The sequence below is a fragment of the Sphaerodactylus townsendi genome, linkage group LG10, assembly GCF_021028975.2.
Source record: "Sphaerodactylus townsendi isolate TG3544 linkage group LG10, MPM_Stown_v2.3, whole genome shotgun sequence".
Lineage (NCBI taxonomy): Eukaryota > Metazoa > Chordata > Lepidosauria > Squamata > Sphaerodactylidae > Sphaerodactylus > Sphaerodactylus townsendi.
The window spans coordinates 80,763,181-80,782,247 of NC_059434.1; the positions used below are offsets into that span (position 1 = coordinate 80,763,181).

Consider the following 19,067-nt stretch of genomic DNA (forward strand, 5'->3'; position numbering starts at 1 on the left):
CTTGATACCTTCTCGTGAGCCACTGATGATCTCAAATGTCTAAGTATACATGTGGGTGAGGAGCAGACAAACGCTCTGCGACTTCTGCAGAATTCTTTGCAAGGCTAAAAACATCACTAATGGCACATATTCAGGGCTACGTACATTCCTTGCCTCTGTGGGATCTGCATGCAAGAATTTGACCTTTGGTACAGAGTCCACCGGCATGCCTAGCTCAGCTTTCCTTCCCGTGTTTCCATAACCTCTTGAGCAAATAAATTTGAAAACAGACACACAGTATTCAGCGATATCACAGAAATCAAAGGAGCCTCAAATGAAGGGCTCAGGAGGTCAAGGTTCACTGCCTAGATCTTCTCTGTGTCCCTGCTTAATTATGATTTGTTTATTTCCATCAATGTAATCTCTCATGGAGGCTTGCATTTTTATGGAATAAAAAGACCAAGCTGAAATTCTCAGACTTTAGAATTCCATGCCAGATTTTGTAATGAGTTACTTCATTTATGTCCTGCGTTTCTCTGCAATGGGAACAGAAACTGCCTTACATTTCTCCCTTTCCTTTTATCCTTACAACAACCCTGTGGGGTAGGTGAGGTTGATAGCACACGACTGGCACGAGGTCACCCAGCAAGCTTCCATGATATGGCATAGTGGGAATTCAAAACTGGGTCTCCTGTGACTTAGTCCCACATGTTCCCAACTACCACATCGGGTTCACGGCATTCAGACCTTTGAGCTCTGGCACAATCTGCCGGGATTGGTCTCATTGACTCCAGAACTCACACATCCCAAACATACTGGACTAACAGACAGCTACAGCTTTCCTAAGGCTGTTTATTTATTTAGGTCATAGCAAGCTGAGATTCAAACGTTTTCAGATTGAGGGATGAATAGTAGGGCACCTTTGGATCAGATACAGTGGATTCATATTTTATCAGCCCCTGCCAGAATGGCATGCTGGCAGGGGCTGATGGGAATTGTAGTCCATAACATCTGGAGTCCCAAAGGTTCGCCACCACTGCTATAGTGCGTCAGTTCCGACATCCTTATATGACAGTGGTGGCGAACCTTTGGCACAATTGGCCATGCTGGCAGGGGCTGATGGGAATTGTAGTCCATAACATCTGGAGTGCCAAAGGTTCGCCACCACGGTTATATGAGAATCCCAGTGGCATATCTGCCAGAGGGACACGTGGAGTCACATGTCCCCGGGAACCACTCATTTGATCACATGGGGGGTCCAAAATCGCCCCAGTGACCCCCCACCCAGCCCCACTTACGGCAGCCCAGCTCCCTACACCGTGCTCTGTACCCAAGCCCAGATCCAGCTGGGAGTTGGGGAGGGTGGCAGGTCATCGGGATGACCACCAGTTGCCCCCTCCCCCCAACCCCCCCTCACAGGTGCAGATCCCCCACACCAAATGTGTGGGAGACCATTTTCTGCCGGTACGCCCCTTCTGCATTCGAGAGGAAGCTGTGCTGTCCCGGCCGATTGGTTTTGCAGCTCACCTGCCACCTTCTCACCTGAAAGGTTTGCTGTCTGGGTCGGTATCTTTGAACCCCATCTCTTCTAGCTTGCAACGACGGTAAAGCTCATAGTGCCGGCTGTGCGTCTGCTCCCTCAGGTCTTCCATGTTGACTCTGATCAACATTTCACGGAGCTTCACGAAGTCACAGTGGTTTTCATTTTCAACTACAAAAAGGGCGGGGGGACAGGGAGAAGGCGATTATGTGAGGGGGGGAAGCATAGTCATTTAAATCAAGAATGGGATGGAAATCTATCCTGCTCCCAGAGTCTAGCTCTCTCACCCACCTATTTTGTCTTCATGACACCACTGCGAGGTGGGTCAGAGGCTAAGAGCAAGTAATTGGCTGAAAGTTGTTTGATGAGCTGATTATAGCAGAGTGGAGATTAAAACTCTTCGTTTTCCACAGACAAGCTCAACATTCAGAAGAGAAGAAGAATTTGGATTTATATCCCCCCTTTCTCTCCTGTAAGGAGACTCAAAGGGGCTGACAATCTCCTTGCCCTTCCCCCCTCACAACAAACACCCTGTGAGGTAGGTGGGTTCGCAGGAGAGAGCTCCGAGAAGCTGTGACTAGCCCAAGTTGTCACCCAGCTGGCGCGGTGGGAGTGTACAGGCTAATCTGAATTCCCCAGATAAGCCTCCACAGCTCAGGCGGCAGAGCTGGGAATCAAACCCGGTTCCTCCAGATTAGATACACAAGCTCTTAACCTCCTACGCCACTGCTGACACAAATGATGCACCAGAAATCAGTTCACTCACGCCAAAGCCGCTTTCCAGGACTTCAAATGACTTTATCCGCGTACCTTTTCAGCATCTTTTTGAGTGGCCTCATAAGGTAGGCAATTATGGGAGAATGAAAGGCTTGTCTAAAAAAATACCCAGGAAGTTTTTGAGAGATGAATCAAGGATTTCTTGGCTCATATTCTTTACTCATTTTACTACTCCAGCTCTTTACAATTTACCACTCAAAAGCAAGCTACAAGGTTGTTGTGGGCTTTCTAGGCTACGTGGCCATGGTCTGGTAGATCTTGTTCCTAACGTTTAGCCTGTTAGGAACAAGATCTACCAGACCACGGCCACACAGCCCGAAAAGCCCACAACAATCAGTTGAGTCCAGCCTTCAACAATACAAAGTTACAAGGGTACCAACTGATATTTCGTTGCATGTGAGGCAAGAAAGGAACAACTCATAACAACCCACAACCTCTGAAAATGAGCATTATTAACTAGGTATCATTTCACCCGGATCTGAACAACCGAGCCAAGCCCAGTCTTGTCAGATCTCAGAAGCTAAGCAAAGTCAGCCCTGGTTAGTACTCGGATGGGAGACCACTGGTGGAGGCAGGAAATGGCAAACCACCCCTGAACATCTCTTGGTTTGAGAACCCCAAAGGGTCACCATAAATTAGCTGTGACTTGAAGTCACCACCATTTCGATTCTGAGAACTTCAGAATCTCACAATCTCCCAAATATCTCCATTAGGGGGCAATTTAAATCCAACTCAGCATCACATCTGAATTTGCCTCTCACTGTTTATAGAAGTGGTTCTCAACCTTCCTAGTGCCACGACCCTTTAATACAGTTCCTCTTGTTGTGGTGACCCCCAACCCTAACATTTATCCATTTTACAGATGGAGAACACTGATGAAGAGAGTCTTAGGTGACCCCTGTGAAAGAACATTTTGGTCCACAGTGGAAAAAATTCAGGGGATGGACTTATTCCCCATCAACATACCCTGCACAACGCCCCACGGATACTGCCTGGCCTTGGCCATCTTATTGCCAATCTTTACTTCTTCGGTGCTGCCAACAACTGCGAACGGGAGATGGACCTGAAATGCAAAACACAAGGAAAGATCAGGGCTGTCCCATAGACGTTTCTCTTCCCAGCATATTTTTTTTAAAAAAGGATACTATTTATTGTCAGCTACACTGGTTTTTGATGATCTATTATTATTCAAGTGCCTCTGGAAAGAAGCCAAAGTCTTTCAAGGATGCAGTCTCTGGCAATGAAGACGGGAGCTGCCTCCTTCCCTGTTACAGCTTCTAGCATCTGTGTCACAGTGCAATGTGTGTTAAGTGCACACTTCCGATTTATGGAAATCCTGTGGATTAATGACCTCCAACATGATACAGTTAACAGCCTGGCACAGGTCTTGCAAACCGAAGTCTGTGGCTTCCTTGATTGTGCCAACCCATCTCTTCCCGTTTTCCTGCTGCCTCCAACTTTTGCTAGCACTGTTGTCTTTTCTAGTGAGTCTTGTTTTCTCATAGTGTAACACATAAATTAATATTGGCCTTATGTAGTTCAGTCCAGAAGAGGGAGCAGGAACTTGTAAGTATTGATCTACAAACACCGAATAGCCAAATCCAGATAGGGTGAGTCGGAAGGGACTATGCTGCTCTGGTGCTGCTCTGCCCTCTCCAAAGGGATTTCCTGTAGCATGGACAGCCAGAAGAGAAAAGAAACAAACTAGCTACCAAATATTCCCCATAGAAGAAGAAGAAGAAGAAGAAGAAGAAGAAGAAGAAGAAGAAGAAGAAGAAGAAGAAGAAGAAGAAGAAGAAGAAGAGGAAGAAGAGGAAGAAGAAGAAGAAGAAGAGGAAGAGGAAGAGGAAGAAGAAGAAGAAGAAGAAGAAGAGGAAGAAGAGGAAGAAGAGGAAGAAGAGGAAGAGGAAGAGGAAGAAGAGGAGGAGGAGGAGGAGGAGGAGGAGGAGGAGGAGTTTGAATTTATATCCCCCCTTTCTCTCTTGCAGGAGTCTCAAAGGGGCTGACAATCTCCTTGCCCTTCCCCCCTCACAACAAACACCCTGTGAGGTGGGTGGGGCTGAGAGAGCTCCAAAGAGCTGTGACTAGCCCAAGGTCACCCAGCTGACATGTGTGGGAGTGTACAGGCTAATCTGAATTCCCCAGATAAGCCTCCACAGCTCAGGCGGCAGAGCTGGGAATCAAACCCGCTTCCTCCAGACATGTAGCGTATCTCCAATGGTGGCTCCATTGGTGCACAGGAGCTAGGCGGGCAGTGAAAGCCGACTAAGGTCAGCTCCACCCCTTGGCCTACCCCTGGTCACCCCTGATGATGGGAACTGTAGTCCATAACATCTGGAGGGCCGCGAGTTGGACACCTGTGATCTAAACTATCACTGTGTACAGCTATACCATTTTATGGATACCATAGACCAGTGGTGGCACCTTTGGCACTCCATATGTTATGGACTACAATTCCCATGGCCAATTGGCCATGCTGGCAGGGGCTGATAGGAATTGTAGTCCATAACATCTGGAGTGCCAAAGGTTCGCCACCACGGCCATAGACTGCCAAATAGACAAAGTAGGGTTAGTTTAAATCAAGCCTGAAGTATTCCTAGAAGTTAAAATGGCTAAACTGTGGCCATCGTACTTTGGTCACATCTTGAGAAGACAAGACTCATTGGAAAAGACAATAACGCTAGGAAAAGTTGAAGGCCGCGGGAAAAGAAAAAGAGCCAACATGGGATGGGTGGGCCCTATAAAGGAAGCCACGCCCCTCGGAATGCAAGACATTTCGGAGGACAGCAATTCATAGGATTGACACAAGTCAGAGCGGTTTGCAGGCACTTAACCCTCACACAGTTCACAGCAATTGGAAGAACGTTCCTTCTTGGACGACTAAGCAGCATCTTCGGGCAAGAAGGCAACGAATGGTTGGACGGAACCAGCAATGGCCCATTGCAAGAGATGGTAACAGGACAACATGTGGACTTAAACACAGCTCAGGCTTCTGTGCCTGTTTTTTCCTCCTGAATCACAGTCACATATGAACGGGCCGAGGTGGGAGCATCCTTTGACGCTTCCTAGCGACTCAGGCAGGGTGAAGGGAAGGAAGTCGAGCTGCCTCCGCCTCCCACCCGATTTTATTAGCTTTCACTAAAGGAGGAAGGAAAAGGAGGCATAATAAAAACAGCCTGGCTGCTTACAGCAAACCAGGCATCCAAAGCAGTCTGGGAGGGAACGTTCTTACGCTTCCAGGTTTCAAAAATGTCAGCGGTATCTACTTGGACAGCAGATAATAGTGGGGATAATATTAGTGTGAACACCGAAACAGGAGGGCGGGGGAATACCTGCCAGGGCCGAGACAAACGAGAGGAAGATCACAGATCCCTGTTCATCTGTAAGAGGCAAAGTGCAAGAACACGCAGTCCCTATTTCTATTGGGGGAAAGGGTAGTTAACCCTTCAAACTCCTGTTTCGTTTCATTCATCAAAACATGCCCCACCCATTGTTAATAGAGCTTTTAAAGGGAAACAGGTAGGCTCAAGTCCAGTAGGTTGGGGGGATATGAGCCTTCAAGAACCCGGTCTGAACTGGACAGAGTAAGCTGACGTCGCGATGCACGATATAAGGCATATAGTCAGCAGGAGATGCGCGCGCACGCCTTCTGGGGCTTACCATTTCGCCCCAGTGACAGGGCTGGGAAACGCAAGCCCCAGGAAGGCTGCAGCCCCATGGCCGCTGCTGGGAAGCTACTGCGACTGCCTCCAGCCCTAGAGAAAAGGGCAGCCTCGGCCCAAAATCGGGACAATTTCAATAACCTGCAGGACACGGGACAAATTGTTTGAAGGCGGGACTGTCCCGCCAAAAGCAGGACGTCTGGTCAGCCTGTTCAAGAGGCTAAACTCCCTTCATCAGATATAGCTTTGACTCTTCAAAGAAGAAGAGGAGTTTGGATTTATACCCCACCTTTCTCTCCTGTAAGGAGACTCACGATGGCCTACAAGCTCCTTTCCCTTCCTCTCCCCACAACAGACACCTTGTGAGGTAGGTGGGGCTGAGAGAGTTCAGAGAGAACTGTGAGTAGCCCAAGGTCACCCAGCAGGAATGTAGGAGTGTGGAAACACATCTGGTTCACCAGATAAGCCTCTGCCACTCAGATGGAGGAGTGGGAAATCAAACCCAGTTCTCCAGATTAGAATCCACCTGCTCTTAACCACTACACCATGCCGGCTCTCACCCCAATCTTGGTTCATCTCTATGGTGCCCCTAGCAGTTCTATTGCAGATCAACACGGCTATGCTCTGATTCTATCTCAAAAGGGAAACACATTTCTTTTCCCACTGATATGCTCAAAACCTTGTGCTCGGACGTACCAAAGATATAGCAGCAGTGCGAAGGAGGTTAAGAGCTCGTGTATCTAATCTGGAGGAACCGGGTTTGATTCCCAGCTCTGCCGCCTGAGCTGTGGAGGCTTATCTGGGGAATTCAGATTAGCCTGTACACTCCCACACACACCAGCTGGGTGACCTTGGGCTAGTCACAGCTTCTTGGAGCTCTCTCATCCCCACCTACCTCACAGGGTGTTTGTTGTGAGGGGGGAAGGGCAAGGAGACTGTAAGCCCCTTTGAGTCTCCTACAGGAGAGAAAGGGGTGATATAAATCCTATATATTATATATACACACACACACACACTAGTGGGCCTCTGCATGTGAGACCGGATGCTAGCTCAGATGGACCGCTGGTCTGATCCAGCTGTGCTCTTCTTAGGTCCTCCAGAGAAGACATAATCTTGCAAGAGTTTGGGAGCTGGCATGTATGGCTTGATATCAGGCTTACCAATCTCTAGGTGGGACCTGGAGTTCTCCTGTATTTACAACCAGCCTGTACTCAGTACTGGTGAGCTCTCTCTCTCTCTCTCTCTCTCTCTCACACACACACACACACATATTAAGAACTGGGTTCCAGGCTATAGAGATAAGTTCCCTTGAACAAACTAGATGCTTTGGAGGGTGAACTCTGTAGCATTTGTCCCAAAGAAATCCCTCTCTTCCCCAAACCTCACCCTCCCAGATTCCACCCCCAAATCTCCAGGAATTGACAAACCCAGAGTTGGCAACCCTACTGGGACGGGAGGTTGCCATCCCAAAATCTGTCTCAGGTCACCTCACGAAAGACCCAGCTCTGCTTCCTTTCCCCTGGCCCATGTGAGCTGATTATAGCCATTCAGGATTTAAGGCAGTCCACGTTGTTCATTCTCAGGTTCTCTCCTCCTCCTCCTCATTCTACGTTTATTTAAAAAAAATTCAGTCACACAAAGCTGAAAAGAATCCAGTCACACAAATGAAAACGCACCAGGTCCGGCAAAAATGGAGCTCTTCATTTCCTCCTGCACTTCCTTCAGCTCCCAACCCAAACCTCAAAGCCACATCGGAGCTTTTAAAATTTATGGCAAACAGCAAGTGTCTAAAAACGAAAGGCCCGAGCCAGCCTGGGTAGCCATGTAATATGCACTTGGGATGCCGTCCCGTCCAAGATATTGTTTGTTTAAAAGCCAGAGGCAGAGCCAAGAGGAAACCAGGCCTGCCTGTCAGTCTCCCGAGAGCCGTCCAGGTGGTGTTTTCATTACAATGTGTGCAATTTGGAAGGGCTGGTTTGAATTTGGGGGTTCAGAGCAGAGGCCGTGCCCAGCTTGGGGAAGCCAAGAACTTGGCAGAAGGGTGTAGGAAAGAGAGAAGCTCTTGGATGCCGCTAACATGTTTCTGTGGCTAAAGAAACAGCACTGATCTCTACCTCTCAATTTCTACATTTTTTCTCTTTTTTGTAAGGGACGTTCCCAATCAGCTTCTGGTCTAGGTCGCGGCTGTCATAGAACAGACGTCTCTCTGAAGACACCTGATCCAGACTAAGTTATAAAGAGGAAGAAGAGTTTGGATTAATATCCCCCTTTCTCTCCTGGAGACTGAAGGCGGCTTACAATCTCCTTTCCCTTCCCTCCTAGAAAGATGGAGGAGGAGAACAGGAGGAGGAATAGTAGTTTGGATTTATATTCCGCTTTCATCAACTATAAGAGTCTCAAAGCATCTTATAAACTCCTTCCCTTTCCCACCACAGACACTTTGTGAGGTAGGTGGGGCTGAGAGAGTTCAGAGAGAAACAAGCCTGTTTTCACCAGATTAGATTCTGCCACTCAAGTGGAGTAGTGAGGAATCAAACCTGGTTCTCAGAGTCAACCTGCTCTTAACCACTACACAATGCTGTTTTCCAAGACTGGCTCTCCACAAATAACAAATGGTACCACCCAGCATTGCAAGAAGGCCATCAAGAATGAACTTCTCATTCCTGAGTTGTCTATGGAAGCCTTCGTCCCCTTGAAGAGGAGAGGTGGAGAGAAGGTACCATCTTGGAATTTAGAAGAAGAAGAAGAGTTTGGATTTATATCCCCCCTTTCTCTCCTGCAGGAGACTCAAAGGGGCTTACAATCTCCTTGCCCTTCCCCCCTCACAACAAACACCCTGTGAGGCAGGTGGGGCTGAGAGAGCTCCGAGAAGCTGTGACTAGCCCAAGGTCACCCAGCTGGTGTGTGTGGGAGTGTACAGGCTAATCTGAATTCCCCAGATAAGCCTCCTCAGCTCAGGTGGCAGAGCTGGGAATCAAACCCGGTTCCTCCAGATTAGATACACGAGCTCTTAACCTCCTATGCCACTGCTGCTACTTTAGTTCTGGAATGGCCAGCCAGCCATCCTTTTTGCACTGGGCAGTACTCCAGCTAGGCTTGTCGTAGAAAGCCAAACAAGGCAGATGGGAGAGGTAAGGAGAACGAGACTTACACTCATCGTGGCGTTTATCTCGGCCACCGTTTCTTCGTCCGTCGGGAACTGGTAGATCTGGACCCCGTTGCTGACCAGTTCGCTCATGATCTTGCTCTTGAATTTGTGCAGCTCGTTTTTGGCAATGGTGTCCGCTTTGGCAATGATAGGGATGATATTCACCTGCAAGGCGAGTGAGAACACAGCCGTCACGCTGCACCAGTGGCTTGTTGGGAAACGGGAGAGTGAGTCTGCTGCAGAGACTTGGGAATGAGTTCCTTAGAAAACCACATCTGTAGAGGCCTTTCCATATAATACCAAAGCAGTGGCTAGCTGCAGCTGTCTCACATCTGGCTCATGGGATTTTCCAGGCAAGACATTCAGAGGTGGTCTGTTTTTGCCTGCCTCCATGTAGCAAATCAGACATACCACCCAATTGGCTGCCTCGCCTTCCCTTGTAGAAACGGATCTTTCGAACACATCTGGTGCCTACCATTGCCAATTTGATAGACATGCATAATTTAACCTCCTGTGAACCAGAGCTTGCTTTGACATTGGTTACCAGATTCTGGCCCACGGGAGCTTATGCCACAATAGATGTGTTAGTCTTTGAAGATGTTCATTTGTTCTTTTTTTGGCTGCAGCCTACCCTCTGGAAATTATGCATAATTTGAGCCGACTGAATAAGCTGTCCTGTTTGTGCTGAAATTGCAAAGTTAGGCTTCCCAGGTAATGAAAAGCAGCTTTTAAAAGTGCTCCACAATGAAGATGCACTTAACGGGGAGCTGCAGTCGTTTCTACGGTTTTTGGCTTCCTGCTCCTGCCCCTCGCCCCCTTTAAGTTAGTAAAGGTGCAGCCAAAGAGATAAGATACATCAATATGCCTTTCAGAGAAAGAAAGATATCCATAAATAGAAGTTCTCCCCCATACACACACTCACAGAGGCAAATGGCTGTTTCCTCTGTTCTCTCTACAACAGTCGTGAACAGGAAATGCTGTCTGTCACACAAACTGCGGCGGAGGAAATAGAGTCATTGCAAAAGTGAGCTCCAAGAGCATTTTTATACATGGCACTTAATGTGCCTTTCAGTCCCTGGGATACTATTTCTGTGAACATGCGAGTGCTCTTAAGATGGGGTAGAAAGTATAAGGGAATTAGTTTTGTTTGGATCTATGAAACTTTATTTGCAATCTATTAGAGACTTACTTTTATTTACTGTGTGATGCCCAGTGGCCAAAGGGCCAAACTGGTCCAATTCTCTGCTTGCTATAAAGTTTACTTGGATATCTTCAGATTAGTCAAAGTTTCTCAGCCTAAATGTCTTCGCAGATTGTTTGGAAGATAAAATGGATGAAGGGAGAATATCTTATGCCCGTGGTGGCGAACCTTTGGAACTACAGATGTTATAAACTACAATTCCCATCAGCCCCTGCCAGCATCACCAATTGGCCATGCTGGCAGGGGCTGATGGGAATTGTAGCCCATAACATCTGGAGTGCCAAAGGTTCGCCACCACTGTCCTATGCTTTTAAAGTAATTCTCCATTTAGAAAACAGAAACAAAAGAGTGATAAGAAATTAATGAGACCAGTCTACAATCCTATTTAGATCTACTTGGGAGTACGTTTTATTGAACTTAGTGGAACACTTTCAACATATGAACACTATTTCGGGTAAGGATTTGAGTCCAGTAGCATCTTAAAGACAAACAAGATTTCCAGGGTATAAGTTTTTGAGTGCCAAAGTTCCTTTAATATCTACACATTCAAAAGCTTATGCTCAGAATAACACTAAAATTTTAAATCACTTTGTACAATTCTATCAGCACCATAGTCTCTCTCTTGTAGTAGGAGTTTCATGTTTTGGAAGGAGATAAAAAGAAAACATACTAAAGTTGCCAACAACTTGGAGGGGGAAAGTGTCCTGACCTTTTAACAGAGTCTTAATATACATAAATGGACACCTGAAGATTTACATGACTGATGAAAACCATTAAGAATCCATTTGCCCCAATGCCACAAATGTCACACAAACATGAACACACATTGAACAACCTTGTATTTAGAGTTGCCAGGTAAATCCTGGCAACTGGCAGGAGATGGGGTGGGATAGACAGTTACTGACAGCAAACTGAGGTAATTGGCAATGCAGTGATGTCACTTCCGGCATGCATGGGAAGTGACATCATCACATTGCTGATACCATGGAAAACTCTGTTTGGGCAGAGCAGAAGCTGTTTTGACGATAGAGTTCTGACCAAATACTAGTGTGTCCATGAGGGTGATTTGATGTCAGCACTTGAGGTGTATGCTGGAAGTGAAATCACTGCATCACTGGCAACAGCCTAGGCCTCAGTTTGCAGCTGGTTAAGACCCCCTGTTGGTCGGCTGAACAGCTCCAGGGCCCCAAAAAGGGGAATTCTCCAATGGGGGTCTGGGAATCCTACTTATAATGAATTAGACCATGGGCTGGGCCCCTCAAGATCAGCATTATCTACTTAGACTAGCAGCAGCTTTTCAGAGTCTTTTACATCACCAAATACCCGATCCTTTCAATTAGAGAGGGCAGAGCTTGAACAGTGGATGCTCTGACAACACTGAACTACAGTCCCTGCCGAAGGTGAACAGTTCCTTAAGGACCATCCCCGTTCCAGCGGAGAGTAAGTATGAAGTTAACCTTGATCCAGAAATGGAAGAGGGCTTTTTAAAAAAACTACTGACTGTGCTTGAAAATCCGCTTATATTATATAAACTTGTCCCCTCCAGTAGATGCTGATAATCCTTATTTGGATGAAAAGCAAACCTCTGAGCTGAAATTGCAGATTTTATTCTCTGCAAAAATCTAGGCTCATGCCCTTCCCTGCGACGGATTTGAGGTCGGTTTGTTTTTTACAGAATTAAAAAGAATGCGGGGTGGAAGAATAAATGCTATTTCAAGGTCCTCGTCTCCACAATCCTGAATGCTTCTTTATTCCAAAGGGATAAGCATGAGTGCCGTGTGACGAGGTGGGCGTAGAAATCTTCCCCCTGGCTCGGGAAGATGCACAGTGTATTATATTTGGGGCAAGCCAGATAGGAATTTTAGTCAGCTCAGCTGGCTGTAAGGTTTAGCTGATAGAAAAGGCCTGTTTCCCACTAATTATAGGCTGCCTAATCCCTTATGAACCCGCCCAACCACTATAGTCAATTTTTGGAGGCTCTGCTTCCAGAACCCACGCTTTCTGAGGTTGGGTGGGTGGCAATCCAGGAGACGGCCTTCTCGGTCATGACACCGAAACTCTGCAACTCTCTCCGCAAGGAGATTTGTTCATCCACTTCTGTTGCTATTTTCCACCAGCAAGTGAAGACTTTTTTGTTTCCTCTGGCATTTCTTCCATGATTTCTCCTTCTTAACCAATTTTTTTTGGTTATGCGTGTATTTTAACTCTTTTAAAAATGGTTTTAATCAGAGGTGGGATCCAGCCGGTTCTTACAGGTTCCCGAGAGTAGGTTACTAATTATTTGTGTGTGCTGAGAGGGGGTTACTCATTGGTGATTTTGCCATGTGATTTTTGCCTTAGTTACGCCGCTCCTCTCAGCAGTAGCGCGCAGAACTTGAAGCAGTCTAGCAGGAGGTGCACCGGCGTGCGTGGCAGCCTGTGCCTGCGTGCATTCGTTTCCCACCCAAGGTCCAGCGCAGCAGCTGCGTCCTTGCCACAGCCCTGCCCAGGAATGCCCCGCCCCCGGAATGCCCGGCCACGGCCCCGTCGTGCCCCGCCCAGCCCCATTGGTGCTACGCCACAGTTTGAATCCCACCACCATGGGAACCTGTTACTAAAATTTTTGGATCCCATCACTGGTTTTAATGACATATGCATAGGAAAAATTATTTTAATGGCTTTAAAATGTGATTTTTATCGTGTATGTTTTAAATTGTTTGCTACCTTGAAGGCGGAAAGGTGAGATAGAGATTTTGTAAATAAAGAAATTATAAGCAATTATTCTCTGAAATGAGCACTCTCCCTTGGTGTACGCACGTACGCACACACGCACGCACAAACAATTAGCAAATATTTTCATGGCTGAAAGCTTTACCTGACCTTTAAGATCATAATGATTGATTTTGTTGCATCAAAAGATCCGACTAGATCAGCTGCCTTTTCCCAAGAGCAACCACTAGATGCTTCACGAGGCTCACAAACAGTGTGTGAAAATAAAATGATGGCCATCCCTCTGTTTGGGCTAAGAATCTCCTAAACAGAGGTATACTGTCCCTGAATAGGGAGGTTCCATCAAGCCATCCTGGCCAGCACCCACTGATTAACCTGTCCTCCCACAAATCTCTTTGGTATTTTCAAATCCACTCTAAGTAGTGGCTGTCACATTCTCTGGTACCGAATTCTACAAGTTAATCATATCCTTTGTGAAAAGGAGCTTTGTTTTTCAACTTTCTTTGAAACAGTGGAGCAAGACTTCTGGAATTTGAGAGCCAGGTTTTACAAACGGGGCGGGGTGGGGGGAGCGACAGACTGGGGTAGAGAAAATAAAGGAAAGAGCGAGGCCTGATTTATACAGATACTAGCAACACACACAAATATAACGGGTTAGAAGCGTTTAGGGGGCAAGTTCTATGGGAACTTCTTTTTTCACATCCCTGAACCCGTAGTACTTGGCCTGTGAGAAACCACCCTATGAGATAAGCAAGGTTAATACCTGGTTCTGCATCTTATCAAAGCAAGCGGTGGTGTACCTTACTGTCGAGTTTCTTCATGGTGACCAGATCGAGAGACTTCAGTGAATGGCCGGTGGGTGCAATAAAGTATAAGCATGCGTGAATCCTGGTATCATGATAATTGAAGAGTGACCGCTTGATCTTCAGTTCCTCCTGCAGGTAAGCTTCGAACTGGGCATCTATGTACTCCACGATGGGCTTGTAGCTGAAACGGGAGAGTCCCCTGTCAATTACATTTGTATTTCCAAATCCAGAGCTGGCAACCTTAGCGGTAGACCAACAACCCGACATCAAAATAGAGCTTCGTGTATACATGATGTTGCTGTGGGGAACGAGACACAATTTAAGAGTAGTTTGTTGAACACAGGTTAGCCCTTCAATCCAGACTGTGCCTGGGAAAGGAAAAGGAAATCCTGTTCTTGAGTCAAGAACAGAAAATGATAAAAGTGGGCCATGATACTGTATTTATACAGTAACCTCCATGGATGAGAAGAAACAGAACCAAAAATCTAACGTTCTGATCACTACAGAACACGACACAGATTTGGTGACCTGGGATCTCCATTGCTGGTAAGAAATGGTCCCCACACAGTCTTGGTCCCCACACAAGAAGTGGCTACAGTCTGCTTAAACACAAGCAACTGTTTATGTTAATGTATCTCCAGGAAGTCACATTCTTTTGAACAGGCAGTGGCGTAGCGCCCAGGGGACGGGGGAGGCATCTTGCACTGGGTGCGTACCAGTGCGGGGGCGTGGCGTTCTGGGGGGCATGACAGGGGCTCAGGGCACACAAACGAGCACCTGGGCGTAGTTCCCCCTCCATATGGCTCTGTGAACAGGTATACAGAACATGACTAACCTATACACTCTGTCTTGTTTTTCTTTCTCCCTTGCTCTCTTTGAGTTAGAGGAAAGGAGAAGAGGAAATGGGTCACACAGCAACAGATGTGTGTTTAGAGAAGCTTCGAACCGTGTGGTTTCACATGAGGGTTCGTGTGGTAGAGATTAGCCTCAGTACTCTCCATGCCCCACAGTTATCCCATCAGACCTCAGGGACACATCAAAGGCTGTGGCTTCACTGTGGCTCAGTGGAAGAGCTTCTGCCTTACATGCAGAAGGTCTCCGGTTCAATCCCTGATATCTCCACTTAAAAGGACCAGATATTGAATGATGTAAAAGATCTCTATTGGACACCCTAAGGAGCTATTGCAAGTCTCACTAGACAATACTGGTCCATTCTGCACAATCCTTTGCAAACGTTTTCGAAACATTTCAACCCCCCCGCCCCCGTTCCCCACCATTTGTCCACACTCATCCTTTTGAAAATGCTTCCTGGCCACCATTTTGTGGACCTTCCATTTTTAAAAACTTCTTAGATTCAAAGTCTTGTTAATACTGCAATACTCTAGGCGTCAAGTCCACACAGCTATGTAGACACAACGCCCCCCCCCCTCCCCCCGAAATAAAAAATCTGATGGAAATACAGCACAAGATGGGTAGCGCAAATTCAGAAAATGGCACCGAGGAAGTCCAAGGATTGTGAAGAGGCATGGGAACCGTTTTTAAAGAGATCTGCATAGCAAGTGAAAATGTTTCTAAAAAGTTTCCAAAAAAGAATAGCTAGGGGACAGCATGCAAATAAAATGTTTTGAGGCAGGAAATAAAACATTTTGGGCTAAAACCCATGCAGAGCTTTATGGAGGAAACGTTTTATTTCCTGCCTCAAAACGTTTTATTTGGTTTGCGTGGAAAGGACACTGTGCTTGATGGACCCAAGAGACGAGTCTAAGTCAGGGGTCAGCAGCCTTTAACACCCAAAGAGCCATTTGGACCCGTTTTCCACGGAAAAGAAAACACTTGGAGCCGCGAATACTTTTTGACATTTAAAATGAAGATAACACTGTATATATTGGGTTTTTTACCTTTACGCTTTGTATAAACAATTATAGTGTGTTATGAAATCCATGAAGTGCTACATCACCGTCATCAGCCAACCAGGCAGCAGGGACAGGAAAGCCAGAAGTGGCTTGGGATAGCTGTCTCGGACTGTGCTTCTCTAGGAACAGGGACTCTTTCCCATTAACCCTTAGGGTGACTCTCCGAAGGAGGCTGAGAAGACCCAAGCCACACAGAGCCGCAGTACAAGGACGAAAGAGCCGCATGCGGCTCCAGAGCCGCAGGTTGCAGACCCCTGGTCTAAGTGGAGAGCAAAACAGATTTCTAGTTGCCCCTTCAACCCGCCCTAAGCCCCATGGGGATAGGGTGGGACATAAATCCAATAAAGTAAAAATAAAATAAATAAGTGCTACAGCTGACCACAAGATGACTATTCCGTCACCACAAATCCCAACCTAAAAATGCCAACAGAGTCATAAACCCTATTTTATGATGCATTAATTCAGGCCTAGAGATTAACTGAGTGAGGCATGGCCAGACAATTCATTCCATTGCAAATTTCTTTGACTACACACCCAACATCTGACCAGCATCCTGTGCAAATCATGGGACATCTTGTGGGCAGTTGGCCAACTTGGCTCAAGCTTTAGGTCAAACAGTTGGCCCCCAGCACCTCAAACAGTACCGGCATGCATGAAAATCTGACCACCACCCCACACGCTCTGACAAACAAGTTCGTCGACTCATAAGGAACAAGAAACGCTAAGCTACAAAGCCATGCGCAACGACACCCTCTGAAGTATGTTTTAAAAGGCTTCATTGGAAGTGGTTTCTGTGCACTGACTGAGTTCTAAATTGCACAGTTTTCCAGAATTATTGGTCACAGCTGGCTTTTCAACTGATGATGAACCTTCTTTGTCAAAATATTTCCTAATGAGATGGGACTTGCTGCGACTGACTGACTATCAGGACATCTATTTGCACACTGGAAGCTAAATTTAAACGCCGCTAATTCATGCTGCAGCTTTCCCCAATGTTCTGTTTGTTAGCTTTAAAGGGGGAAAGCCGCTATAGGAAGGCAGAGGAGGATCCGTCATGCATGCTTAATTTTTTTTAAAAAGAGGTTCTGCAATACAACTGCTTTGGACAGCACCGCTGGAGGCACAAAATATGCCGCACCAGTAGACAACCAATTGCATTGTGGAAAGAAAACCTCTCCTACTGCAGGTAGTTATATGGGGAGGGAAAGGAGCTTGTAAGCCACCTTGAGACTCCTTACAGGAGAGAAAGCTGGGATATAAATCCAAACAACAACAACTTCTCCTCCTTCTCTTCTTTTTCTAAGACTTCACAGACAAAATAATTTGGGGGCACAATGAACACCTCTCAGGGCTATATCAAATCCCACGGGATCCAAAGTCAGGTAGTCAACCGTTTCACTGATGAGGGCTCCATTGGCTAGAAGATTCAGCCAGTCTTGTGTAGTGATTAATCCGTTAGAGCCGTGGTGGTGAACCTTTGGCACTCCAGATGTTATGGACTTCAATTCCCATCAGCCCCTACCAGCATGGCCAATTGGTCATGCTGGCAGAGGCTGATGGGAATTGTAGTCCATAACATCTGGAGTGCCAAAGGTTCGCCACCACTGCGTTAGAGCATTAAACTAGAATTTGGGATCCAGGTCCAAATCTCCACTCTATCATGGAAGCTTCTTGGGTGATCCCTGGCCAGTCACAAACGCAGGGTTGTTGTAAGGGTAAAATGGCGGCAGTCACTTTGGGTCCCTACTGAGGAGAATGGTAGGGTAGAAATGAAATAAACACCACTATATACCTTTCAAGCTGAACGGCATTCTATTCCATTAGCTCAGGGGTCTGCAACCTGCGGCTCTCCAGATGTTCGTGGACTACAATTCCCATCAGCCCCTGCCACCATGGCCAATTGGCTCTATTCCAATCGATGACATCGCCAGAACTTCACTGACGTTATTTATTTAGTATATTTTGATACTGCCTCCTCCAAGGAAGTTTTAGAGGTATACCTGGTCCTCGTCTCTTCCAGAACATCCTTACAACAGCCCTGTGAGGCAGGTTAGGCTAAGAGTTAACGATGGCGACCGCTTTTACCCAGGAGCTCCAGCTCAAAAGACCTGTTGTGCTTTGGGGATTTTTGAACGGAAAGCGGATGCTACCACAAAATGGCTACTATGAGGGCTGCTGCCAGTCACAAACATTGGGAGATTGCATCCTCATGCTTGAAGGCTATGCATTTCCTACTCCTAGGACTAAGAGGGTAACCAGGAATGTCTCTTTGCCTGGGGGAAGAGAGGCTTTGCAGAAGAAGCATTAGTTGAGTACTGGAACAACTAACCACCGTGCCGATGTAATTGCTGGGGTACACAGAAACCTCTGTGACCGAAGATGTTCCTGCGCATGGGCTACTTTTTGGCTTGTAAAAGCTGAAATTGGCTAGAACTTGAAAGGAACTGGGGAAAGAGAGAAGTAGTCACAGCTGGGTTCTCTATAGTTCTTGGCCACAAGAGGTCTTTGGTATGCAGCTTTAAGGAATTTGGCTTCTCTTGCTGCATCAACTCAGATCCCCAAGAGAGGCCAAACTCTGTTTCATGTTTCACAGTTTGGAGGCAACCCATCACCCCGTTGACAGGGCCGTGTTTGTCAGGATGATGAAGAACTCTGCTATGCCCACACCGTGCCTGTGGTCTGTTGCATAGTTGTGGCATGAGAGGCGTCAGTTAAGGAGCGAAAAGGGGAGGGGGCCGTGTACAACTGGAAAGGGAGGAAGGGAACGGATGATGGAAGCGGAAGAGATATGCAAAGGAGGAGGCAGGTGTGGAAGAAAATGGGAGCTTCTCAGCATCCATGATGCTACTGCAAAGAATGTGTGTTTTTCCAGATGCTTGGTCCTTGTTTTCTTAAAGGAGCATAACAGTTGTAAAGATCTGCACGATGCCTGCTGAAAATCCTAGCTGCCAAGCGAGCAAGCATTTGCCTACAATAAGGCTGCTTGACTTTTGAATTTACTAACGGTGCAGTCCAGAACAGAGCTACGCCAGTCTTTGCCCATTAATTTCAGCTGGCTTAGACTGGAGTAACTCTTGTTTTGGATCGTGCTGTCAGTCTACAGTATATACACTCAGGGGCTATATCCGTGGTGGCGAACCTTTGGCACTCCAGATGTTATGGACTACAATTCCCATCAGCCCCTTCCAGCATGGCCAATTGGCCATGCTGGCGAAACGCTGATCCTAACCTGGAAAGGATTCCTACTGAACTATCAATCACCAGCAGCTCAAGTTAAAAGGATCAAGTGTCAGGCAATAAGCATAAACATAAACAAAATAAAACATAATCAT

The 19,067-nt window shown here is 46.7% G+C and overlaps 1 protein-coding gene across 1 annotated transcript in view; it reads right to left on the minus strand.

Annotated features, from left to right (window-relative positions):
- Positions 1 to 14,000, minus strand: part of SEPTIN11 (septin 11) — a 41,099-nt gene extending 27,099 nt beyond the window's left edge. The window contains 4 exon segments of the mRNA XM_048509073.1: positions 1,522 to 1,690; positions 3,263 to 3,359; positions 9,110 to 9,271; positions 13,817 to 14,000. Of these exon segments, the coding sequence (XP_048365030.1) occupies positions 1,522 to 1,690; positions 3,263 to 3,359; positions 9,110 to 9,271; positions 13,817 to 13,837 (449 nt within the window). The 5' untranslated portion in view covers positions 13,838 to 14,000.
- Between the last annotated feature and the right edge of the window lie 5,067 nt (positions 14,001 to 19,067).